We start from the raw sequence: 26,474 nt of genomic DNA, 5'->3' as shown, positions 1-26,474 counted from the left end.
TTATATGAAAAGAAGAAATCTGTGTTGTGTGGAAAAGTGTTTTACAACTGAAAATAACAAAAATAAAGAAAGTAGACAAGACACAGCAAAGAAACCCAACGTGCCAGGAATACGGAAAAACGACGTGGAACCTTCGAGATCCAAGGGTCGAAAAACTTTTCTGCCTCTTAAAGATCACTTTACGGTCTCCCCAGTATTTTTCCAAAGAAATCCATTCATTCATCTTTTCTCTCATTGCATAAACACGCTATGAAGACCTTCACATGCCGAGCATTATTTTAGTAACACAACCCAGAATCAGACAGAGCCTTCAGGGAACATACAGTTTCCAACACCAAGATGAATCGAGCCTTCACAGCTAAAGCCTCGCTTGCTTTACCGCCTAAACCAGAAAACACAAACAGGCAGCAAAGGTCAAAACATCTGTCTGCACCAGAGAACAGCCCTGCTTGGATTTGTGGATTGCAATGGGAAGCAATCCTAGCAGCATGCAATGGAGGCAGGAAGTACATGGAGTCTTCTACCAAAGCAGTCCATTTCTCCAAGGGAGGGTTCAGCTGAGAGGACAGTCCCCACAAGTGGCCCCAATCTATCTCATGCCCATCAAAAAAAAAAATCCCCTGATTATTAAAGATCTTCAGAGAATTTGTGGAAATGCATATTATGAAAACAGTGCATGGATTTCAGAAACTTAGCTCCATTTTCCCCCACATGCCTTTAACTCCCCACCTATTATCTTTGTTGCTCAAACATGATGAGTTCGAAGGCAGTGAAATTCATGGAGACAGAAAGCAGAACATGCTGCCAGAAGCTCAGGGAGGCTGGGAGTTTTCATTGTCATAGAGTTAGCAGTGACACAGCTGCACAATGCAGTGAATGCTCTTGCATCAGGCCAAGCTGATAAATATTATTTATTATAAATAAATACAGGCAACAGCTTCCATGGGTGGGTGGGATGCAAGATGGGCCAAGATAAGCCGCAGCATCTGCCATCACACATAAAAGCCAGGGCTAGAGAAAGACCTGGGTGGGGCAGAGGAAGGGGGTTGCTGAGAGTCGCCCCAACTAGACTGCAGCACCCACCGGTATGCATGAGGGTTAGGCCTGTGGTGTGCTGGGCTGGGCTAGACTGCAGTATCTATCAGTTCTCATGAGAAATGGGCACAACTGACCAGGCAGCTCATCCACCAGTATGTGCGTTCGCTGGTACAGGTGACAAGTAAACCTGATCCTACACTAGCTGGCACACAAGACTCACGGCTCCCCGGGCAAAGTTTCCTGTGGGACTGCCCAGCTAGACTGCTGTCCTGAAGCCCCAGCCTCAAGGAAAATCAAAGACTACATGGCCCAGTGCCCACGCAATAGAGAACATACCCAGATGCACATGAAAGACATGACAGTCAGCTCATCTAAACCAACAAAGGACATCAAGTACCTCATCAAAAGTTGGAAGCAGAACAGGTTGAACACCTCACCTGGCCAGGCCTGACAGCAAATGTCTAGTTCTGTGGATACACCCAAGCAGACCTGGTCAGACAATAAGCCTTAGAAATATGTTCTCAACCCTGGTACAACAAAACCGGCAACATCTCACAAGTATCAAGACCATGTAAGCAGCACCCTCAAAACATTCTTCCCACATCTGATGACCATTTCCATCCCTGGGTGCTGATGCAGCTTGACAGCAAAGGGCGGTCCCTTCCCCTGCCTGGTCATGGACAAAGCAGGAAGAAAAAAAATACTGAAACATTTACCTAACTCACGTTGCTCGACACCTTGACCCTCCCCATCCTAATCACAGGCCACCACATGGGCGTGTGATCCTCTCAACTATGTGAACAATATTAAAAACAAAATCAGTAATAACGATAACTAGAAAAGATGCAGCTTTATTTATTTAACTCATAAATACATCTCTTTAATAAATTATATATACTCATTTAACAAGCGAGTGTCTATATTATTAGGGATCTAACACATGACATTAGCACTTGGCGAATTGTTTTCTTCTATAGTAAAGATTTAAAGGGGTTGGCACTGTGGTATAGCAGATAAAGCCACTATCTGAAATGCAGATATTCAATATCAGTGTCCAGATGTTCCACTTCCCATCCAGCTCCCTGGTAACGGCCTGGGAAAACCAACAGAACACAGTCCAAATCCTTGAGCCCCTGTCACCCACATGGGAGACATGGAAGAAGCTCCTGGCTCCAGGCGTTGGAGTCCTGGGTGTCAGGGCCATCTGGGGACTGAACTAGAGGATGTCTCTCTGTGAGTCTGTCCCTCTCTCTCTCTGTAACTCCGATGTTAAAACAAATAAATCTGTTTTAAAACTTCATTGAAGAACAGCCAGGAGAGTTGTTGCACCTGTTCTGCCCATGTGCCATACTGGAATGCAAAGGCTGGATTCCTGCCTCTGGCTCTAGAATCTAGCTTTCTGCCAATGTGTGCCATGGAGGCCCCAGGTGATGTCTAAAGTAACCAGGCTCCTGGCACCCATACAGGAAACCAGCATAGCACTCTCCTCTCCCAGATGCAGCTTGTGCCCAGCCCACTGGGAAGGCTGGCCACTGGGAAACTTTGCGGAGTGAAATCAGTTGATGAAAGCTCTTTTAGTCTCTACATGTCTCAAATCAATTTTCAAATTTCAATGAGTATTTATGAATGAGAAATAATGAGATTATAAGAATGCAATCGTTTAATCAACCCATAATCAAGCAGAACTAGTTAAGGTCGCTCCTCATCAGGAAGTGCTAATGAAAGCTACAACTGAAGTGAAATTTCATAATCACTTCATAAATGAACTGGACAATGGTAGATTTCCTGCTTCTGTTGAAAACTAAGAGGATTTGGAATCAGCATCTTGCCCGCAGTGTTACAAAGACATTAGGCTTCTGACTCCTAATGGTTTTTCTCCATCTGTGTAATCAATATTCTTGATGACCATTACCTTAAAAGTAAGTTGAATGAAGTAGAATTTAAATATTAACACAGTGCATTTGCAGTGGAGTGCTGTGATCTTTGAGAGTGTTTTTGCATTGATTTTTTTTCTTCCTGTTACCATCCTCTCTCCCTGAACAGTACTGTCCGCCCACACGTCCGATCTAGACGCTGCAATGAGTAAGTCCTGCCTCTGTGAGTTCTATCTGCTGTATTTCACAAAGATCCCCGCTGCTCTGCCAGCCTCTGTCCCTGTGTCAGCCAGTGCCCCTTTGGCCTGTTGCAGAAGGCTCTGCCCTGCCTAAGCTCCCGAGCTCCATCCCACTGCCAAAGGGCAAACACATCTGGAACAGCTCCTCACAGCAACTCCGGGGATGGAAACACCTCAAATGATGCTCTGCCAACAACAGTGAGGCCTAATGTGTTCTAGACCTGGCCATATTCCTTTTCCCTTTCCCCCGGGAGGTTCTGGACACTCGCTTGTCAATCAGATTTGCCAGGCTGTTCCCTTGTATGCACTCAGCCTTCTCCGTCAAGTTGCCCCCACGGTAATACCCCAACACAGGATGTCATTCAGAACCCAGTAACAGCAGCTGGCTCAGGGGCTGCCCTGGCCAACCCTGTAGACAATATGCTAGAGGAGAAAAAAATTCCTGTATTGCAGGGTTATACAAAAGATCTCCAGGTAGTTTATGAAAAAAGACAGTACAAAAAACTGCACGCACTTCAAATATTTCTTGAGTCAAAATAAGTACATCTTTGAACTCCTTTCGTCCATGAGCTTTCTGAAGTGCCCTAATGTCTGTAGTACTGTCACCTAGGAAATGGTGGAAACCAGAAATAAAAACATACAGCTGACGAGGGCTCCGTAAATTACAGCCTGAACTCGAAATGAATGCAGAAAAATTGAGGACTCTGACTTCTTAGCCTGGGTGTCTGTGATGGAATGTAAGCAGGTTGAAGAACAAGAAGATGTTACAGCGGGGGCTTCTGCGAGCCACGCCGTCTTCCTTGCCCCTTTCTGGCTGCTGGCTCACAGTGCTTCGAGAAAGAATGAGAACCAGAATTATCCAAGACCGTAAACCCAAGCCCAACTGCTGCTTCCCTCTCCCTGTCTCTTCTCATTTTCCACCAAGAGCAAATGTTACTCGGTAAGGCCAGCTGGCTCAGCCACAGTACTCCTGCCATCCCAGCACCTCCATCCCTGTTGGCACCACCCAAGGGTCACAGTAGGTATGTGTGTATATGCGTGTATACACACACATGTGCACACCACACAAGTGTGCACACACTCATGGCCTATTCCTCCGCACCTGCCCAGGAAATAATTCCTAAGTACACATAATGGAAAAAGAAGACCCATGGGACAGCATAGGCCCAACAGTGCAGGGAATTTAACCAAAGTTTAACATATTAAAATTACTAGTTACTCTGTAATGCATCCATTTGTGTATTTAAACATATTGCTTTTAACGGCTTACTCCTAAAGAAAGCTGTCTTTGTCCAGTCTGGGCTTGGGTGTCCCTGGTCCTCAGCTCGGTGTCTGCACCCCCTCCCAGTTTGTAAACCTACATGCACAAACAGAGAAACAGCTACTTCACCCATAAAAACACTAACTGCAGTCTTTTTAAATGTCATAATACTTGCTTTTTTAGCTATATTTAATCATATTACTTGCTATTTTAGTTTACTCACATGGACTCCTATGTTTTAGCTAGTCACAGGTTGAAGACTCCTAACCTGAAAATCTGAGATCCAAAATACTGAAGTGGAAAATTCCACACCAGAAAACTTTGTTTCAGGAACCAAATCATTAAGAATCTTGCATGAAATTATCTTCCAGCTATACATATGGGATCATATTACTCAATATTTTGTTCAAATAAAATACCAGCAAGGAGTTATTAGCAAGGAAAAAGCTTTATTTCAACTGCCAGTTTTGGAGGTCCGCAGCCCAGGATCACAGCCCTGTAGCTGGCACCTGGTGAGAGTGATGGAGGATTACACTGAGCCAGGAAGCCAAGACACAGGGAGCTCATCTCTGCCCCTGGACTCTCTACAGTGCTAACCTGATGTAATCATGGTTCCCCATCCCAGCAATGTAAGGCAGTAATACGTCCCAAAGCTCTGCCTTCACACGCCAAATTTGGATGACACATATAATTCATCAATAATTAATAAAAATGAACCTGTTAGCCACTAGGACACAGGACTAAGAGGTTCAAACAGCTATGTGATTTGAGAAGCCAAACCCCACGCAAACCATCGCAAAGTTACACAATGAAACACACCAAGGTTATCTGCTATGTTTATGCCATTATTTTAAACCTGAAATCGTAAGCACTCTGGTCCTAAGAAGTTCAAAGAAGGGAAGTCAGCCTGCATTAAACAGGCATAACCATCAGCTCGGCATTCGGCAGGGTGGTTCAGATGTCCACATAAGACGCCCACATAAGGGCTTACTTTGAGTTCTGGCTCTGCTCCGGAATCCAGGTTCCTGCACACCCTGGTAGGCAGCAGAGGACACACCAGGTTTTTGTGGTGGCCTACCCTGAACTGTTTTAGGCATTTCAGGAATGACCAAGTAGCTAAAAGACGTCTGTCTGCAGATAGATTAAACAACTAATGTTTTCAAGTGCAAGTGTCAGCTCAAAGTCATTGCACTGTCTAAAATGTTTCCTATTTTTGTTATAAAGTTCTGAACTAAAGGCACAATCAAGCTCATCTTCACATTTTAAAAGCTTCTCTGGAACCTGTCTGAAACGCGTCTGCTTGAACCCCTGAAGTGATGGAAGACGCTCAACTTTATGTCCAGAACCCACATGCTTTTTCCAGTCGCCTGGAGAGATAGTGGCACATACCGGCAGGGCCCAGCAGCAAACCAAGAGGGCACAGGGCATCCGGCTCTGGCAGCTGTCAGAAAGTGGACCCGGGCCCGGGGTTTGGTGCCAACATTGTTCTGACTTTCACTCAGGCCATGTTCAGTGAGGCACCTCAAATAATCTTTTTACCAGGCTTAAATCTGCTTTTTTTTTTTTTCTTGTCAGTTCCAGCTGATTTATAAAAATTGTCAAGATGTAAACTTCTGGCAAACACAGAAAACAAAATAGGCAATGATAGAGACAGTGCACTGAGTCCGCTTTGCCAGCAGTAGCTACAAATAAGCAGATGGCCTGAATCTTATTGAGATTATATTTCACAGTATGAAAAACTTCCTAAGAACCAAAAGACTCAGTCAAGAGACTACTGGAACTCATACGAGACTTTGGCAGAGTAGCAGGATACAAAATTAATGAACATAAATCAATGGCACTAGTGTATGCAAATAATTCCATGGCTGAGAAAGAAATTTTAAGTGCAGTCCCCTTTAAAATAGAGGAAAGGAATCTTAAATACCTAGGAATTAAGCTAACTAAATATGTGAAAGACCTCTATGATGAAAACTATAAATCATTTTAAAAGGAAATAGAAGAAGACATTGAAAAATGGAGAACCTTACCATGTTCTTGGATTGGCAGGATCAACATTATCAAAATGACCATATTACCAAAAGCAATATACAGATTCAATGCAGTCCCAATCAAAATCCCAGCAACATTCTTCTCAGAAATAGAAAAGATGATACAAAAGTTCATCTGGAATCACAAAAGACCATGAATAGCTAAAGCTATTCTGAAAAATAGAAATCAAGCCAGGGAATCACAATTCCAGACCTCAAGACATACTACAGAGCAGTGGTTATCAAAACAGTCTGGTACTGGTACAGAAACAGAGAAGAAGATCAGTGGAACAGAATAGAAACACCAGAAGGAAATCCACACATGTATAGTCAACTAATCTTTGACAAGAAAACTGAAAACAATCCAGGCAAAAAGTCTGGTCTGTTCAACAAATGCTCTTGGGACAACTGGATAGCAGCTTGCAGAATTAAGAAGCAAGATCCACACTTGTCAAATTATACGAAAATTAGCTCCAAATGGACCAAGGACCTAAATCTACACCCAGAAACCATCAAACTATTAAAGGAAAACATAGGAAGCACTCTCCAAGATATAGGAACAGGGAAAGATTTCTTAGAAAAGACGCCAAAAGCACAGGCAATCAAAGCCAAAATGGACAAATGGGACTACATCAAACTAAAAAGCTTCTGTACAGCAAAGGAAATAATTAACAAAGTGAAGAAGCAACCAACAGAATGGAAGAATATTTTTGCATACTACACAAGTGATAGGGAACTAATATCCAGGATGTACAAAGAGCTTCAGAAACCCAGGTACAGGGGAAAAAAAAAAAAAAACAAACCCTGTAAGAGAATGGGCAAAAGAAATGAACAGACATTTCTCAAAAGAACAGGTTCAAATGGCTAACAGACATATAAAAAGACGCTCAGGCTCCCTAGCCATAAGAGAGATACAAATGAAAACCACCTTGAGGTACCACCTAACTCCAGTGAGACTGACCTACATTCAGAACTCAACTAACAACACCTGCTGGCATGGATGTGGGGAGAAAGGCACCCTCCTTCACTGCTGGTGGGAGTGTAGGCTAGTACAACCACTATGGAAATCAGTATGGAGAGTGCTTAGAAAATTACAAATTAACCTGCCATAAGACCCAGCTATTCCTCTCCTAGGAATATAACCAAAAGAAATCTGCTTGTGAGAAGGGGATCTGTAATCCGATATTTACAGCAGCACAATCTACAATAGCAAAGACATGGAAACAATCCAGATGTGCGTCTAAGGAAGAGTAGTTAAAGAAACTGTGGTACATCTACCCCATGGAATATTATTCAGCTATTAAGAAGAATGAAATTATTCTATTTACAAGCAGGTGGTCCCAACTAGAAACCATTATGTTCAGTGAAATGAGTCAATCACAAAAGAACAAATACCATATATTCTCTCTCCCATCCACGTACTACCAGGCCCGACCCTGCTTAACTTCCGAGATCAGATGAGATCGGGTGCATTCAGGGTGGTATGGCAGTAGACATATATTCTCTCTCATATAAGGAAGCCAACATGACAAGTGTAACTCCAATAATCTAATCCATACTGTTTTTGTGATTGTTTGCTTTTTTGGCTGTATCCCATGTGTTTTGATGTTTTTATTTCAGTTTGGTTCCTTCCAAATAGTCTCTTTTCTCAAATTGAATTCATCACGTGCTCATGAATTATACGATGACACCATTTTTCCCAAGAGACTTTTGTGTTTCCTTTTTGTCACTCATGTTTTGGTTACTAGGTGGCGTGTTATTTTTTCAAGGTGCTATAATTCGTTGTTGATGTTGTTGTTGTTGTGGTTGTTGTGGCTGTGGTTGGTGGGAGCCTGGGCAGGGATGCCCAAGGACTTTCTTAGCAACAAGCCGAATGAAATCAAACAGCAGCCAGAGCCAGGCCTGGGGGCTGGAATGTTCTTTCCTAAAGCTGGGGCTTTTCCAAAGGCCTCACATCAACTTGCTCTAAACAGAGAACACAGCTCGGGGTTTTCCCTCGGATATAAAGGATTATTTATATACTTTCCCCTTCTGCACCACTAGCCCTGCGATTTGCAAATGTGCTGTTTGGATAGCAGAATGAGAGAGTTAAGTGGTTTCTCATTTACCATCCTCACATATAAAAATGTCGCTGTACCTTGGCGACATTAGGAAATATACACAAGTGACAAAAGTAAACAATGGTTTGATACCTGAGACTGGGCGGATTGGTAGGCATCGTGTTAAGCCTCATTGTGCTAAGCGTTGTGACTTAATGGCCTGTTGAATATGTAGTGGAGGATTGAACCACCATTTGGCTAATCTGAGTAGAGGTGGCAAATCATTTACCTAACTCTGCTTCCAACAGTATTTATTCAAACTACATCTTTCCTAAGTATTGATATAGTCAACCAAGAATCTGGGCTTCCACCTGTCCGTTCACACACACTGATTTGTGTCGGTGCATTTGTTGGGACTGTGTTAACTTATTTCTTTTTATCTATAGATAGGGCTTATATCACTAAGGGATAATTTGTATTCTCTCTAATAAAAGATCAGGTATGTAAGTCTTGGAATCTCATACTTTATTTCACTTTTTCTTTGAATACATAATGTGGTCTTAATGTCATGCTTGGGTTGGAGCACATTTTCAAAAGCTTTCCAAGTTCATGGAATCGAAGGCCCCTCAGTCTTGAGAAGTAGGGTTTGGATCTTTTGGAACTGACCCAGTTGCCCCAAGGTGAGACAGAAGCATTTAACAGCTGGGTTAAATGCCCTTTCCCTATAGGTATTCTTGAAATTAATGAAACAACAATTATGGAATACAGACTTTTCTCCCAGTTCAGATGGTTCTTTCTTATATTGCTATTTTGCTACATCATTTTTATATTTGATTTTTCTTTTATATTTGCATTTCTTGAATCATTTTCATACCTTTTGTACAGAAGAGTGCGAGTAGAAAGAACTTAATGTTTGTTGAAAGAATAATTGCATCAGCCAATGAGATTTTATGGAGCCACAAAATGACTGCCTCTATGTAAATGGTGAACTCATGAGAGGATGTAGAATCACTTATTTCTCTTTAAGAGTTGGAGTTGTCTCATTCCTCCATCTATAAAAGGCTTCTCACATCCCAGAATTTCTGTGCAAAATAGTTCTGTGAGTGTATTTTCCTGCACAGAGTTCCCAAAAGCTGTCATCAGATTTTCCAGGTCTATAATCATGAAGGGATTTTTTAGAAAAGAACCTGCTTGGCTTATTGTATTATAACCCCTCTGTTACAGAATGACCAGCCTGCCTCTGTTGACATGCTTCTCTCACTACCGCAGGAGCACACCTGGGCTTTTACCCTGTGATGGACACGGAACCCTAAGCCATTCTCCCTAAGTCCAGGTTAAGCATGGCTCCATGGGCCAGTTATACAAACATCACCAGTTCTTGTCCCACTTAACAACCTCCCTAACTAGGGGTCTTCAGACAGTACACCGAAAATGCGAGTGATGAAAAGACTAAGCATTAATTCCAAAACGTTTTGTGCCATAATAGCATTATCATTACAATCCATTTTCTATGCGCTTTGGGGGGATCCTCTCATATTTTTAGGCAGGTGGCCTAACACATCTAATCTTCTCCTGTACCAGCTGTAAATCCTTAGTTCTTTATAACAGAGTATCTACTCTCATTTCTACCCTGGCACTCAGTCCTACCAGGACTTTTGAGCAGCCTTTGGCACATGGCCCAACCCTCCCAGGGCCAAGTTCAGCTCTCTTAATGCTTTGCTGGCCATCTTTTCTTAGGCAGATCAATACTTCATCATCTTGGGAGTAGCTGGTTCCCCTCTGAATTAAAGTGAGTTTACAGTGAGCTAAAACCCCTAAGTTTTACCCCCTATTTTGCAGTTCATTTGGAGATCTTACTGCAAGATTTTGCAGGTAGTCCTTTCAAATTTCCACTTACCAAATGGAGCCAACCGTGGCTTTACCATGAGGATCAAGAATCCCCGTTCTGTCAACCCATTCTGTAGTCACTGTCCCCACTAACTCCAGATTGGAGAAATTAATGCTTTGTCAAACATGCGGCTTGTAAAGAGCTGGGCTCAATTCTGTATCTTCATTTCTCTGCACAGAAACTTAGAAGCACGGAATCCACATCTAGAATCTAAGACTCAAATTCTGGTACCCCTTCTTCTAAGCTGTGTGATCTTAGGCAAATTACTTAAATTTCTCTAAGTGTTTTTTGCACAGATAATCTAGCATGAACGTGAATATGCCAGGAGAATTCAAAAGGCTTCTGAAAACGGAATTAAAAGGTGAGATGGAGACAGGCAGGTGGCACAGCCACCAGACACTGCTTGAGATGCCCACATCCCATACCTGAGCACCTAGCTTTTTTAGTCCTGGCTCCCTGCTTTAATATGACTTCATGCTAATGTGTACCCTGGGAGGCAGCAGGCAACGAGCTGCTTACCTGTGACTGGCAGATTTAGCCCTGGCCAGTAGGCAGCTGGAGCTGGCTTTCACTGCGACACCCTTCTTGCAAGAGAAGCAACCTGTTCCAGTTTCACTCCCACATACCTGTGCTTCCTGCCTTGCACTGCACTGCAGAATCAGAACAGCTCCCATCTGCTGTGCTCCCTCTCTGCAGCTGCCCTACAAGCACACCTCAGCCTAGCTCCACTCGCAGAGCGCTCGCTCACTGGGCAGCTGCAGGGGAGCAGCAGGGCCCACTCCCATCACACTGCTCCTGGTAACAATGTCTTCCAGCATGCATTGCCAGAAACTGGCTTCTACCGCTCTTGCACTACCTTGTTCCACTCCCTTCCTCCCTGCTGTTCAGCTGAGGTCCAGCTAAGCCCAGCAAACATTTTACATGGAAGCATTCAAGGGCTGGGCACTTGGCCTAGCACTTCAGATGCACACATGCCCCTCTCCCTCGTTCCTCTCCCCTTTATCTATTCTCCCATCACTCCCCTTTGCCAAATAAATAAATGCATGCCATCTTTTCAAATGAATAGAGACCCTCTCCCAATCTAGGGCTCAGTAGGCAGCATTGCTCCGTCCTTGATCTCTGTTCTCCTGCTTCAGCATCTGACACTGTTGACCAGCCCTTTCCAGATACAGGAATATAGTCATTCGCCACTTGCATTACCTCTCACGTTCCCTCACTTTATTTTCACAGAAGCTTTATAAAATGGCCAGATCTTACACAGTGCTGTACCCACGCTATCGATTAAGAAACTGGTCCACAGAAGCAGTCAAAAGATTTGCCCATCTTGGCAAGACAGTAGGTGCCAAAGTCAAGAGTCAGTGTGTCCTATTTCTAATCCAGGGCATATTCAAGACCATGCCATTCTGATTTCCATAAATCTGCAATAATTATGGTAGTTACCCTGTACAGACCTGTGTGCCAGACCCACATATTCTGGAATCTGAGCTTCAGAGAAGTGGTTTGCTTGAAGCCACTCTGCCAGCAAAGACAGCAGGTGCCCAGGTTCTGTCCTTGGCTCTCTGTTCTTTACAATCTTTCCAAAACTCACGTATATCTACCACTTCTAATTTTTTAACTTTATGTCAACAACCCTCTTTTCCTTTCCAAAATCCACTCCTTCAGAGTTGCCTAGTAGAGACTCCCACTCAAGTGGCTTGTTGCTGTTTCAAACCCACATAACTTAAGATGAATTCATTACCATCACTCCCTACCCAGTTCCCTGACCCACCCTCTATATGCCAACATCCTCCCAACTGTGGTTGGCACGCATCCAGCCCCTTATCCTTCATCTCCCATCCGTCAGTCCCAGAGTTCTAGAGAGTTCACTAGGAAGCTTTGTACCTTTCTTCCCACAGATACCCCACCTTACTCTTTCAGTTGCTAACTCAAGACCTTGAAACTGATGCCACTGGCTCAGTCTCTTCAGCAAAATATTGCAGATTCCAGAGTCATCCCCACAAGATGACATCCCTCTGCCCCAGCTGACAATTCGTAACACAGGCACCTCCTTAGCTAAGCCTGCAGAGACCCCGGGGTCTTCAGCCCCCTCAATCTGTCTCCTTCCTGCCTGGCTGGGCAGGTGAAGCCCCACCATCATTCCCAACTCTCCCTGCATCCAATGCCTCTCTGCTCCTGGCTGCATGTTCCTACTCCAACTCTTCTTTCCAGGTTCATTGTCTTCACCTGTTCCAGGTGATCAGGAATTTTGGAGCAATACAATCGAAGCATTCCTGCTGCTGCATACAGAGTTTGTGCCACCATCCAAGCACCCTGCTGCACTCGGACCTGAGTTGCCTGACCTGTGTCCCCCACATCTCCCAACCAGACAGTAAAAAGCTTAGAGCAAATGAGACTACAGCTCAGCATCCTCCTCTATTCCTTAAGGCTCCTAGGAAAACATCCAGCACAAGGATGCAACTCATAGCACCAACATGCATTTGGAAGGCTTGTTTCCCTAGGCAGAGGCTGGTGGATCACCCCCATGTGATCTTGGAACAGAATCTACAGAAAACAGTCTAAGACACCCAGGACCACTTGAAAAATGCATGCCAATGGTAGACCTGGTATGCATTTTTATTCCTAAGCTGTCAATTACTTAAACCATAATTCATATACACACATCTTCTTTCATTTAAGAATTGCTTTTTAAAAATGAATGAGATTCATTTAAATGAAACAAAATTATATATGTTTTGAAGGCTTATGAGCTATGCATAAATTCTGCACATTCAGGAAGCAAGAATTTTATCTGTTAACTGGATTAAAACCAATCTCACACAGTAGTTGAATTGGAAAATGCATTTGGGGATTGGACATGGAAATGAGAATGCAGAACTGTTCTAGCTGAAAACGTAATTCATTAGGCAACGCAGCAAACATGGCTTCACAATGAATAATCTTCCACAAATATTCAGATGGTGAGGAAGAAAAATAAAGAATCATCTGATGCTTTTAGCATTACAGAATTACTTAATGCGTTCTTCAAACATTTTAGAATAGGTTGAATATTTATGGGACTGGATCCAGTAGTAACAAATGAAGATTGTTCAGGATTCTTGCAGATAGCCGTGTAACATATTTACATTAATAGCCTTGAATTGGGCAAAAGTGTAGGGTTCTTAAGAAGCAAGTTTGTTAAATTTTCTTGACAATGGAGAAAAGCATTGAGAGAAGATCATACTTTTGTGGGGAATGCATTTTAAATCATTATTTGGAGGTTAACTGGTTTTTGTGATAAACACCCTTGCTGGTTTCAGTTGTGCCCTGTGAAATCAACTGGGTCAAGAATTCTTCCTTGGACTGGGAGTTGGGCAGAATGCTAATGGTGGGGGGAGGTGGTGTGCAGACACTGTGGCATAACAAGTTAAGCCACTGCCTACCATATCACCATCCCATGTGGGCAATGGTTCATGTCCCAGTTACTCCACTTTTGATCCAGCTCCCTGCTAATGGCCTGGGCAAGTCGCCAAAGATGGTCCAAGTGCCACCATAACTGAGTCTCTTGAAGCATCATACACACCCTTTGAAAATGTGATGCCAAATGTGACCTGTCCAGAACAGAATCTAGGGAAACGAGCCTTGGTTTAGGGCACTGCAAAGAGCTCGTGAAAAAAAAAAAATACAGATGGAAAAACCTACAAGTGTATTTCAAAATCTTTTGCACCAAAAGAAACGTACCTTTTAACTTCATTATCCACACAGATTTTGAAGGAATCTTGCATAATGTGCATCTGAGACTCTTTACCAATGCTGCCTTGAAATTACAGAAGATATTTCAGTAATTTCATCATATCATTCTCTCATATTGACTTCATTACAACCCTCAATGCACTCAGTCCCCAACATGACACATTTTGCTACATTTCACACATATTAACTAGCATTTGCAGAACCTATACAGTTAGGATTGTACATTCCCAATTTATAAGCCACGGACTTCCCCTGCCCCTAAAGGAGGGAAAAGGACTTGACGTTCCAGTGTTAGGTCCCTTCCTAAAGGCATGGATTACCATCTCCTTAGACGCCATGCTCTAACGCTTCTTTGTAATGTCAGTAAACACGTAAGTGGCCACTTCGCTGCTGCCCCAGGGATGCTTCTGGACTCTCTTCCTCCAATGTGTTTGTGCTCCACTCCACCCCAGTCCCCACTTCCTTCTGTAACTACACACCCAGTCTCTGTGTAAACACTGCACCCTTGGCTCACCTTGGCTCACCGCCTCTTCACTCCTACTCAGGCAGTCCTGCCGGCACACACAGTCCACTAGCTGCTTCATCTCTTCTCCAGGTTCCCTTCCTCCCCACCAGATTCCATAGCCCTCATGTCTGCACTCCCTGGGGTGGCAGAAAAGCACATCTAATGCTTTTGTCTTCTTGAAACACTCACTGAGAAGTAAAAGCAACACCTGATCCACCCATGCACCTGTCCCAAGCAACCACTCGGTCGAACAAAAGAAAACACGACAATGTGTGAATACATTTTAAGCGCGTGGCCTTGACCAAGTCCAGGTGAGGCCCAGAAGGCTGTTCATCCTTTCCGTTCTCTTCTCTTGGATGGCAATGCTATTGGACCTTCTTCTCAAACCTCTGCCACCTGCGCCACTGCCTTCACAGTGCTGCTCACCCGGATTCCTATTTCCTCAAGAGAAGCAGCAGCATGTCTACCTGTCTACTCCACCCCCCTCCACTGTGCACTGGCACCACTTCCCCTTGCCTTCTCACAGTAGGCCTGCAGGAATCCCTCCTCTCCCATCTCCTAAATCATGCACGTCCTCTTAAAAACCCTGCACATCCTTCAAAGTAAGGAAAAAAAACCTTCCTTTTAATCCAGCCTTCATTTAGTTGCTTCTCTATTAATCTCCCTTATCCTAAAACTTCTCGAGTGAGTCATGTCTGCAGATGTACTCCATGATTTCCTCCCCCTCTGCGTTCTCCAAAACCCAAGGGGCAGCATTGAGCCATCATAAGTCAAGCCGCCTCACGCAATGCCAGCCACCCATATGAAGCACTAGTTCGAGTCCCAGCTTCTCCATTTCTGATCCAGCTCCCTGTTAATATGCCTGGGAAAGCAGAGAAAGGAGGCCCAAGTGCTTGGGCCCTTACCACTCACCGGGAAAACCCAGATACAAGTCCTGGTTCCTGGCCCAGCCTGGCCTAGCCTGGCCACCATGGATACTTGGGAAATAAACCAGAGAATACACTTTTGTTGCCCTCTCTCTTTCTTTCCACACTTCTCTCTGTTCTAAGCCTTTCAAACAAATAAGTCCAACCAAACAAGTAAATAAGAAAAAAAAAATCCAAGCAAGGCTTTTCTCTAAACACTTCACCAAAAAGGCAGTCCCCTCGAATTCCTACCGATTTCTTCACTGTCAAGTCCAGCGGCTGAGTATCAGTCCCCATCTTGCTGAACCAACAGGCAGCCCTGAAGTCAGTCATCTCATCTTCTCATGCCTTCTAGCATCCCACGTTTCAATTCCCCTACTCTGTTAACCACTCTCACCCAGTGTCCCTGGCTGCACCTCTGAATATGTGCATCTTCTTACTGTCAGTACCCACTCCCCTTAGCAATGCTACATCTGTCCCAACAGTCCCAAAACGCACAAACCCAGGACCAGCCCTACTCAATGCTGCCTACATGACATCTTCTCCTGGGTGTCTCGTGGGTGCTGGCTGCAAAATGCACACGTACCCAACAAAACTCCTGGTTTTGCTCCAAACCTGTTCGTCCCAGTCCCGGCTAACAGCAATGCCTTCCCTGTATTTGCTCAGGCTAAAACCTACAGGTTTTATGAGACCCTTCTCTTACACTCCATACCAAATCCTTTGGGCTTTACTGTTAGATTTAGGTTCAGAATGGATCTAGAACCTGCTTGTTTTACCTCCTCAGAGGCTGTTGCCTTGGTGCACTCAGATCTATTCAGATCACGGCAATGGTCAGTTAGCGTTCTAGTTCCACACTACGCCCACCACCATGTTGGAGTCTCCACACGGTGATCAGAGCGATCCATCACCCTAACTTAAAATTTAACTCTCCACACGTTCCTTCTCGTCTAGCAAGCCCTTGTTTAGTGGCTCCCTTCACACTCAGTGCTCCGCAAAGCTTTTCTAAGGACCTACGGAATCTGCCCATTACCTGTCCTCGCCCAGAGCTCACTACCCTGCGCTGCCCCTTCTGCTGCTTCCTGGAAGCGCTGGGCACACTTACACAGGCTGCTTCCTGTCCCCAAAGACGACCTTCACTCAAGGATTCTAATGACTTGTTCTGTCGCTTGCTGCACATCTCTGCTCTAACAGAGAGATCCTCATTGACTAGCCCTCTCATGTCCGCTGCTTCCTGCCAACCTTCTCCACTGTATGGACCATCCCTCCACTGACGTTTTCTGCTCTCTGCTTTTTCCTCCTCTTCCCTTATCTCACAGGAAAACACACACACACACACACATTAGTTCAATGAAGCATAGCATAATCATGAATTGGTTAAATACTGTTGTATTTCCCAAACTGATAACAATGGTTGTCTCTGAAGAGAGCCGAGAGTCAGTGGAGAGAGAACGCGTGACGATGACTTCCTGCTCTCTGCACACCCTTGTCTATTTCTTCATTTCAATACCCGTGCACAGGTGTTCCTTACTTTAAAAAGGATTTTTTTAAAATTAGAGCCAAAAAAACTGATGATTTTAACAGAAAGAGTTTATCGTGCTATTTGGGGGCTAACCACTAAAATAAATTTATTTTCCTAGCAATTATCCTTGATACATTAACCCATTTTGTACCTGTTTTGCAAAATTAAAGAGCAAGCTTTGTCTATTGAGCGCCTGGTCTATTTCTTAGGCTTAGTTCCGTGCTCTGCATATGTTGGTGATTCTGACTGAAAAGGTCACAGTCCTTGAGAAAAGAGAGGCGAGAATGTTTCAAGTCATACTATCCGGGCATTACTTTTTTTTTTTTTAGTATATATATTTTTTATTAACTACCTTGCATTATGTGACACAGTTTCATAGGCTCTGGGGATCCCCCAACCCCTCCCCTACTCTCCCCCCATGATGGATTCCTCCACTTTGTTGCTGTATTACATTTCAAATTCAGTCAAGATTCTTTCATTGCAAGCATATACCAAGCATAGAGTCCATCCTCTTATTGTCCAGGTAAATTCAACAGTATCTCGGGGGAGACCATCTCTGGTCTGAAGGCAAAGCTGGCAGAATATCATCCCGATCAATTTAAAGCCACAACATAACATCAGCGACAATTGACAACATTATGGAATTAATTGACATGGTATTGAGTAACCAATATGTTTATAAAAAATGCAAGTTCTTAACCACCTCCTGTGACTACTTCATTGACATTTCAATTTTAGTTTACACACAGAACCGGCTGCTATACACCTTAAAATGGCTATTGGGTACTATTCGTTAGTGTCTAGTGTCTATTTTCATTTTAGCATTTAGCAGTTTATAGTGTTGAAGCATAATTTTGCTGAACTTGGCAGATTTTAGGATAGTCAAAACTGGGTTATAACTCTAACAAGGCATATGTCAACAATTGAGGCGCAGAACAGTTTTAGGAGGGGTGTGCACAGAAATCTTTAAAAAACCTTAGTGAAGGGCCCGGCGTGGTGGTGCAAGTGGTTAAGTCCTCGCCTTGCACACCCGGGATCCCATATGGTTCTATCCCGGAAGCCCCGCTTCCCTTCCAGCTCCCTGCCTGTGGCCTGGGAAAGCAGTTGAGGACAGCCCAAAGCTTTGGGACCCTGCACCCACGTGGGAGACCCGGAAGAGGCTCCTGGCTTCGGATCGGCATAGCATTGGCCGTTGCGCTCACTTGGGGAGTGAATCATCGGACGGAAGATCTTCCTCTCTGTCTCTCCTCTCTGTATATCTGACTTTCCAATGGAAAAATAATAAAAATAAAATCTTTATTATTATTATTATTATTATTATTATTTTATTACATTGCATCATGAGACACAGTTTTACAGGCACTGGGATTCCCCCCTCCCCTCCCCAAAACCCGCTCCCCCCCCCCATGGTGGATTCTTCCATCTTGTTTAGAGCCTTACAATTTTGCAATTCTTTGATGTAGATCAGAAGCAGTCTACTCATATTGATTATTGATTCCTTGATTACTTCACAATATCTTATTGCATGAGATACAGGTTGTTTGGGGTTGAAATAATATTACTGTTTCAGATTGACATCAATTCATAACAACCACATCAACAACAACACCAACAACATCGACAACAAAGTATATCACCCTGAAAAAAAGTAACACCACTGAATAGCCAACACATGCATGACAAAAAGGAAACACAGAAGTTTAGTGAGGAGTAATTAATATGTGTGTCAGACATCAAAACTCTTGCAAGGTGAGTTGACCCATCCACCGACCACGTGCAGCTGGCATCCATGCTTCCCCGGCATGGCCTACCGTGCATTACTTTTTATTGGTCCAATGGGAATATCAGGCAAGCATCAGACTCATTCTTTTCTAAGGATTTATAAACATTCAGATAACAATACAATAATCTAACTCATAGACTCCATCAGCAATCGACATCAAATATACTGGCTCATGCTTTTAAGGTTCTACCCTTTTCTATGTTGTGAGCATCATTTCCTATTACAACCTTTTACCATTAGTCTTTTTTTTTTTTTCCCCAAAAGTTACCTGGAATGACTTTGAAGCTGCCAAGTACACTCATTCAACACCAGGAAACATAATTGTCTCTGAAGAACGAATCCCACCAAGGCAGTAATGCAAGATTTTATTTTCTATTTTCTCATCTTGGGCTTCCAGTCTTTCTTCCTGTACCTTTTAGGTTTCCAAACTTTAGAATCCCACTGCATTTAAAACCACGCAGATCAACTATGAATCGTGAAATGTTGCTTCCTCTCTTCTCATGAACTGACACTACTGCATCTGCACCGACAGTGCGTCCTCTCCAACTAATGTCCTTTTTGCACTCCAATGCTGAAACAAATGAAACCAGCTGCTTACGGACACAGAATCACCAGCTAGGATGTCCAGGGCCCATACTGAAGGCCCGGGCGCTAATGCAGGCTACTCCACACTTCCAGGCCAGCTTCCTGCTAACGCACGTGGCAAGCAGCACCCAACGGCCCAAGTACTTGGCTGCCTTCCACCCACAAAGAAGGGCTAGGAAGAGTTCCAGACTCCTGATTCGGTCTAGCCCAACCCTGGTAGTCTCAGCCATTTGGAGATGCAGTGTGTAACTGGCTCTCTCTCTCTCTCTCTCTCTCTCTCTCTCTCTCTCTAATAAACAAAATCCTTTTAAAATCAACAAATCATCTTTTAAAAATCTAGTGTTGTATTTTTTGAAAAGAAGTTGACTTCTGTAGAGAGGATTCCTCTGTGGATATATTCATTTCTTGAAACATGTCTTTTCTGTTCTCTGCCCTCTAACTTTTCCAGTGCCACTTCCACATTTACAATGATTTCTTTGGGAGTGGGAAGCAAAACAGAAACCTCCCCTCACTCTCCAGATGCGCATAAGAACCACAGCCAGGCCAGGCTGAAACTAGGAGCTGTAAACTCAATCAGGGTCTCCCACATGCATAGCAAGGGTCCAAGTACCGCAGTCATCACCCCGTACCTCCCCAGGTGCCCATTACCAAGAAGCTGGCAGTTAGAACAGAGCCAAAACTCCAACTCAGTAACAGGATACAGGGTCCCAAGCAGTGTCCTAACCTCAGGGCCAAAGGCCAAAGCATCTTCAGGCACCACTAAAATATTCTACTCTAATTTCAAAATAAAATCACCACGAACTCATCCCAAGATTTGAAGAAACACCCAGCCAGAGTTATTTCTATGAAGACACACACACACACACCCCACACAATACAGACCACAATGGATTTTATTTTCCATAGCTATATACTTTGAGCAAGTTGTGTTCACATTTACCCTATGTTGACCTCCAAAGCCTAATTCATACCCTTGTGTCCTCTAGAGTTACATTCTACTATCCTCCCAGTCAAGCTTCCAGCAATGGTTTGAGAGTAAGGAGAATGAAAAATAACACCCAAATGACAATATGGAACCGGAAGGTCCCATGTTCTAGGCAACTGAGACCTTGCTTAGCCAAGATCCTTCCACAAAGGAGGCATTCAAGGAAGGCTTACTGGGTTGCATTGATCTGTGACCTGTGATAGTTTCAGAACCTTCTGTAACCCACACTGTCCAGGATACAGAGTACAATCAGCATGATAATCAACAGTGCTTCGCCACATCAGGACCAGAAAGAGGCGCACAGATCAGTAAAGCCATGGGATAGAAAAAGCCTACAACACATCGAGGGGAAGCAAACAGGTGGGCTTCTTGGAACAAGTTCAGGAAGGGACAGTCACACAGAAAGCCATGCATTTTTAAGGAATTTAAGAGTTTCTAAATTTTAACGTAACCTAATTTGAATTCCCTCTACTGAAAGACATTAAGCTGCACTTACTGCCAGAAATGTAACCGATGGCATTCAGATAAATTGCATTAGGTTTCCAAACTACTTTATTCCTCCTTCATATTCTTTAAAGGATTGTAAAACAAACCATGGGCTTCCTTCCCACTTCAATAGAACTGCAGCTTCTCAAAAGATGAAAGAAAACAGGAGACTGAAGTTTCAGATTCCCTGGGTTAGGGATGTGGTACAACAGGCTAAGCCACTGTTAAAGCGTCTGGGAAAATGGCAGAAGACCTGGCACCCGTATGTGACCTGGAAGCTTCTGGCTTGCACCTGCTCCAGCCCTAACTGTTTTGGCCATTTGGGAAGTAACTAACAGATAGAAGGTCTCTTTCTCCCCCTTCTGTAACTCTGCCTTTCAAATAAATAAACTTCTTGAAAAAAGAGAAGAAAGAGAAGAGGAGGAGGAGGAAGAGAAAGAAGTTCACCTTCCCACTAAGGGCTAACTGAAAATGACTCCAAAAAAAAAAAGCCCCCGCATCCATCTAACATTGAAGACTCAATCCAGTCCCCAAATGGACTTCAGAAGATGGCTGATCCTAGGTCGTAGTTCTCTAAACATATTACATGTAACAGGAAAAAAAATGCAAGATACATACAAACTTTCTTAAGAGCTCAGCCTAGCAGTCCAAACACCCACGTCAGAGTAGTTAGCTGGGAGCCCAACAACGCTGCAGATCCTGAATACGGACAGCAGGAGGCAGTGTTGTTGGGCCCCCAGCACCCACACTGGACCCAGTTACTCCCTGCTTGGGCCCCAGCTTCGTCCTGCCCTCAGCGGGCGTTTGCAGACTGAACCTGATGATGGAAATACTCTTTTTCTGTGCAAGCTCTCCAATAAACTAATAGATTCTTTTTCATTTAAAGTTATTTCACAATAGACTAACTTCTCTGGGAACAGCGGCATCACATTCAATATCTAAAAAATAGAAATTTATGAGAACTGTAGTCCAAAAAAGTAAACTGGGGAGGGGGGAAATCCTTTTTTTGCAGTTACATAGAAATTTGAGTCAAATTATCTATGTCGACATTGGCAAAGTACATCAATGGAACTGATTTCTCCTGCCCGCTCTCTGATCATTCTGCTTTTCACACAAGAAGTCTGTGAGTTAACTTTTACCATTTCTTTTTATTCAAGTGATCTGTTTTAAAGTCTTTCTTTAAAAAAAAACAAACGGCCATTCTTCTACCCTTCTGTTATTGGATGCTCCTTTTGAAAAGTTTCCAGGAATAAAATAACTGATCAAGAAAAAAAAAAAAAAAAAGAAAGAAAGAAAACCACACACAGTTGGTCTTAACATCCTTTGTCTAACGTAACGGAGGATGGCAGTTTTCATGAGTGACAATTCTAACATGTTGCAGGCTCCGCATGGTGTTCAATGTTCCCTTGGCAATAGACATCTCTGCACATGCCCGGATTTGAGGCATGAGAAACTGCAGCTTCAGAGGGCACAGGGCTGTCTCATGTTGAGAATACCTGCCCATCACAAATCAGACGGAAAGCAAGAAGACAGCAGAGTCTTCTCTCGCCATTTCAATGCTGTTTAAATGTGTATTCATTCCAGGGTATTCCCGAGAAATATTTTAGGAAATAATTTTGGGGCACTTTAATTATCATGAACGTATAAAAATGAACAACAGAATTTTTGTCCAGATGGCATGATTGGTGGTGCTTTTCAGAAAAGCGGGTTTAAAACAAAAACAGTACCGTCTTACGTGTTAACATTCCTTCTGAAAAAGAAGCAATCTGTTTACGGTACATCACAGTCAACATCTAAGTTACTTCTGAGTTTAAAGAGCAAAATTCTTTCAGGAAAAGGACACAGAAACAGGGCTTTCCGTGAGCCAGCAGACAGAACCTTCCAAGAAACTGAACCTGCTGGAAGCTTGGCCCGGCCTTCCACATCCCAGTCATCATCAGATGGAAGATGTTCCTCTCTGCCTCTCCTCCTCTCTGTATATCTGACTTTCCAATAAAAATAAATAAATCTTTAAAAATAATAATACAGCTGTGTGTAAGCCCAACAAAGCAACATTCTAAAACACGCAGCTGAGCAGGTCACCTGGCAGGCCTCCTCTAGATTCTGTCTCTGATACAACTGAAGAGTCACCGGCTGGTTTGCTTACGACAATAAAATTGCCACATTATCGGACAAAGAAGCTGAGCGCAATCTTGTTTAGAGTTTTCAAAATCTAGATGTTCACCTAGATATCATTTATGGCATCCAGATTGGTTAGAACAACTCATAAGAAACACGGATTTAAGCCAGCCAGTTAAATAAGAATATGAGCAATCCATTCACGTGGCAACAACAAACTTAAAAATTCATGTAACTATGCAAAATCCATTTTGCTTTCACCCCCATTCACTTTCCTCCCGCCAAAACATACTCTTTGATTGTATTACTGCGTTTGTAGCTTAAAACCGAAAATTTGTAATTCACTCAACAAATCACAACATGGTTACATCTGAAATGATGAACCCTGAGCAGTTTAACACAGGCACCACGAACAACCCATTGCATGTTTCAGATTTTCTACGAGTACATTTTTAATGTTTTCACCACACACAAAAAAAGAAACCAATGTGACCCCATACATGGATGTGCTCTAAGCATTTTTATATAGCAACTGATTTTAGTGGACAGTATTATCACCAATCCCCGGGCACTTAGCTTGCTCTGCCCAGTTCGGCGGATCATAGCAGGTGGCCAACGTCTGCCAAGAACTGGCTTTGATCACCGTGAGCCACCCTCAACAAGGAACGGGCAAACCAGCTCGCGGGCTCTGTGGAGTTTACTTTGTGTTCAACCACAAGTTGCGAGGCCTGGCAGCCTTTTCTACCTGAAATATTCCCCACTCCAGGGACACATAACTCACACAGGACCCACAGGTTTTACAACTACTCTTTTCCCTTCTCTCTCTGCTGCTCCACCTCAGGGTCTTTCTCTTATAATTATTTGGGTTTATTTTTTTTTTTTCTACACGGTTTTCACTTTTTCACGTCCCTTCCTAGACCGTTGTATTCAACGCGCTCTCCAAACCTGCCTTTCTCCAAGCTCAGACCAAGTACCGGACCCGGACCCGCGGTGTTGGCCTAGACCAAAGGTTCTCCTAAACCCGTCGCCACTCCAGTTCCTTCCCCTGCCCAGAAACTCCCTGCACCCGGGCCTTCCAACACACAGGACCCGGACTATACAAACTCTCACTTGCCCACCGTGGATCTGCTCCGGGGCGCAGCATCCCACAACATCCACTGGCCCGCCCCGGGAACCGCCAGGCGAGCTGGCTCGGGCCAAGGTGCGCCAGGACCCAGGCTCCCCCTGGACACCTGCGTGCTCAGGCTCGGAAGGGGAAGCTGGGCGCAGGGAGATCGAGCCTAGAGCCGTTTCCAAAGGCCCGGGTGCGTACGGACCGCGGGCAAACCGCGCCTGAACCCCCACCGGCACGCAAGCCCGTGGACCCACGACCCACAGCGAGGCCCCTGGCATCCCTGCCAGGCGGGGGCGTTGGAACAGCTTGGAAGGGAAGTTCCCGGGAGGCGAGGGGTGAGGGGGAAGGCTCACCGGGCTGTCCCCGCGATGTAGGGCACGCACTCCCTTTGGACATGCCTGCTGCGAGGGGACAGGTGGAAGCTGGGGGTTCCAGAGGGACCAGGGTGGGGGCGATTCGCGGAGGAAAGCGCCGGAGAGACTTGAAGCCAGTCTCCACCCCGCGCGCACCGCCACCAGCGCGCGCGTCGTCCCCAACCCTCCCGGGAGAAGCTCTCAGGCGGCCATGCAGCCCCCAACCCTAACAGGAGCGAGAAACTTGCATCCCGGCGCACCACCAGCGGCCAGGACGCTGCGGCTGGCCAAGGAGGACTATTGGTAAAGTAGAAAACATAAGCAAGCTGAGGAAAGAAAAGCAGCAGAGGCATCCGGTCCGCCCCGGAGCCTTCGGTTAAAAAAAAAAAAAATCTCGCTGTTGCTCCCAGCCGGCTCCGGCTGACCGTGGCCTGAGGTAAGGTGGGGCTGGTGCTGGTGCTCCGGGCGCAGCGCTGGGAAGGCGCCGGGGAGCCTGGGACCCCTTAGGGGCCTGGGGGCTACCGCGCCCGCCTTACCTGTGGATGCAGTTTCCATAGCAACGGGCGGCGGCCGGGCGGGGCCCGATCCCGGATCCCGCGGCCCGACCCCGGCGCCCAAGCCCCGGCCGGCCTCTCCTGCCTGCTGCTTTGGCATGTCCTCCGTCGGCGTCACCGCCTCGTCCTCTCCCTCGCCCCAGTCGCCAGACCACTGGAACCCGGGACTGGCCGGCTGCAGCAGCTGATCCTGAGGGTCCGGCGGCGCGGCCATAGCGCTGCTCGGCGGCTCGGCGGGGCCGCGGGGCGGTGCGGTGCGGTGCGGGGCTGCGCGCGCGCGGGGCTGCCGCCGCCACCGCCGGAACTCAGGGCTCTGTGAGGCTGCGGGTCTGAGCGCCGCTGCCGCCGCAACTCGAGCCGCCGCCCGCCTGCCGCGCTTCCCGCCTCGGCTCCTCCTCCTCCCCCTCCTCTTCCTCCGGGGCTGTCGCCGCCGCCTGCGCTCCTCCTCCCGCTCGGGTCGCCGCTGCTGCTTCGCCGTCGCGCCCCAGCCCGTTATTACGCAGGTGAAAATGGCCTGCTGGGTCGGCCGACCTGCAGGCCCCGATTGGGGATGGGTCAGATGCCCCCTCGGATCTCGCCTTTCTGAGCTCAAGAGCTTCAGGTAGAGCAGCCCTCCTCCCCACACTCCCAGCTGCGACGTGACTTGACGGGCAGGCCGTTCCAGGTCCTGAATCTAGCCTGGGGGACCCTGAGACCCGAGGCCCAAGATGGGATGCTGGAAAGTTGGGGGGCCACTGTTTATGCTGGTGGCCCGTGTCAGGCGAGCAGTGGACGTTGGCCAGACGGAGAGGAGGTGGAGATGGGTGTTGGTAACAGATGGAGAACCTGCATCCCCCGGGGAGTCAAATCCTGCATCCTTAGACAGGCTTTCTCAGAAGAGGGATGCAAAGATTGCCGTGCCTCCAAGGCCCAAGGTGTCCTGTCACAGGCCAGAAGAGAGCTGCCAGCGGGCTCCTGGGGAAACAGCGAAAACCCTGCGAATTATCAACCTTCTGTGCAGAGCCTACGGGAACCTTGGCGCTCTTTCCCCTCTGCTTTTATGGACCTTTGCTAACATCTAGAACAGGTTGAAGCGGTTCTTAAGGAGGGCAGACACTTGCCTCTGATTCTCAAATGTAGAGTCATCTTTTTTTTTTTTGTAAAGGTTATTTTAATTTTATTTGAAAGTTAGGTTTACAGATAGAGGAGACACAGAGATCCATGTGCTGGTTCACTCCCCCAAACGGATGCAATGCGAAGAGTTGGGTCGGTCTGAAGCCAGGAGCTGGGAGCTCCTTCCCAGTCTCCCATGTAGGTATACTTTTTTGTAGGCAGGCTTTCATTCCTGTTGGCTGTAAACCTAGGCAACATGCTTCATACTGCTAGACAATATGAGGACTCCTTTAGAACATTTGAGGAACTACTAGACTGTTTTCTGAGTCAACTATACCATTAAAACATCCTGCTGGTAGGAGTGGACATTGTGGCACACC

General features: G+C 45.4%; 1 protein-coding gene across 3 annotated transcripts in view; it reads right to left on the bottom strand.

Annotated features, from left to right (window-relative positions):
- RTN1 (reticulon 1) overlaps positions 1-25,216 on the bottom strand; it is a 161,997-nt gene extending 136,781 nt beyond the window's left edge. Inside the window, exons 1-3 of one of the 3 annotated variants that reach the window (XM_040975652.1) lie at positions 24,976-25,216; positions 16,660-16,682; positions 11,170-11,174 (exon numbers count right to left, since the gene is read on the bottom strand). In XM_040975652.1, coding sequence (XP_040831586.1) covers positions 11,170-11,174; positions 16,660-16,682; positions 24,976-25,216 — 269 coding nt within the window. The remainder of the gene's footprint in view (positions 1-11,169; positions 11,175-16,659; positions 16,683-24,975) is intronic. The other 2 variants (XM_040975651.1, XM_040975653.1) reach the window with 2 other exon arrangements.
- Between the last annotated feature and the right edge of the window lie 1,258 nt (positions 25,217-26,474).

The sequence above is a fragment of the Ochotona curzoniae genome, unplaced genomic scaffold (assembly GCF_017591425.1).
Source record: "Ochotona curzoniae isolate NIBS_2020 unplaced genomic scaffold, NIBS_Ocur_1.0 contig_2688, whole genome shotgun sequence".
NCBI classification, from domain to species: Eukaryota; Metazoa; Chordata; class Mammalia; order Lagomorpha; family Ochotonidae; genus Ochotona; species Ochotona curzoniae.
The sequence above is the reverse complement of the archived record's forward strand: the minus strand, read 5'-3'. Positions and strand labels throughout refer to the sequence as shown.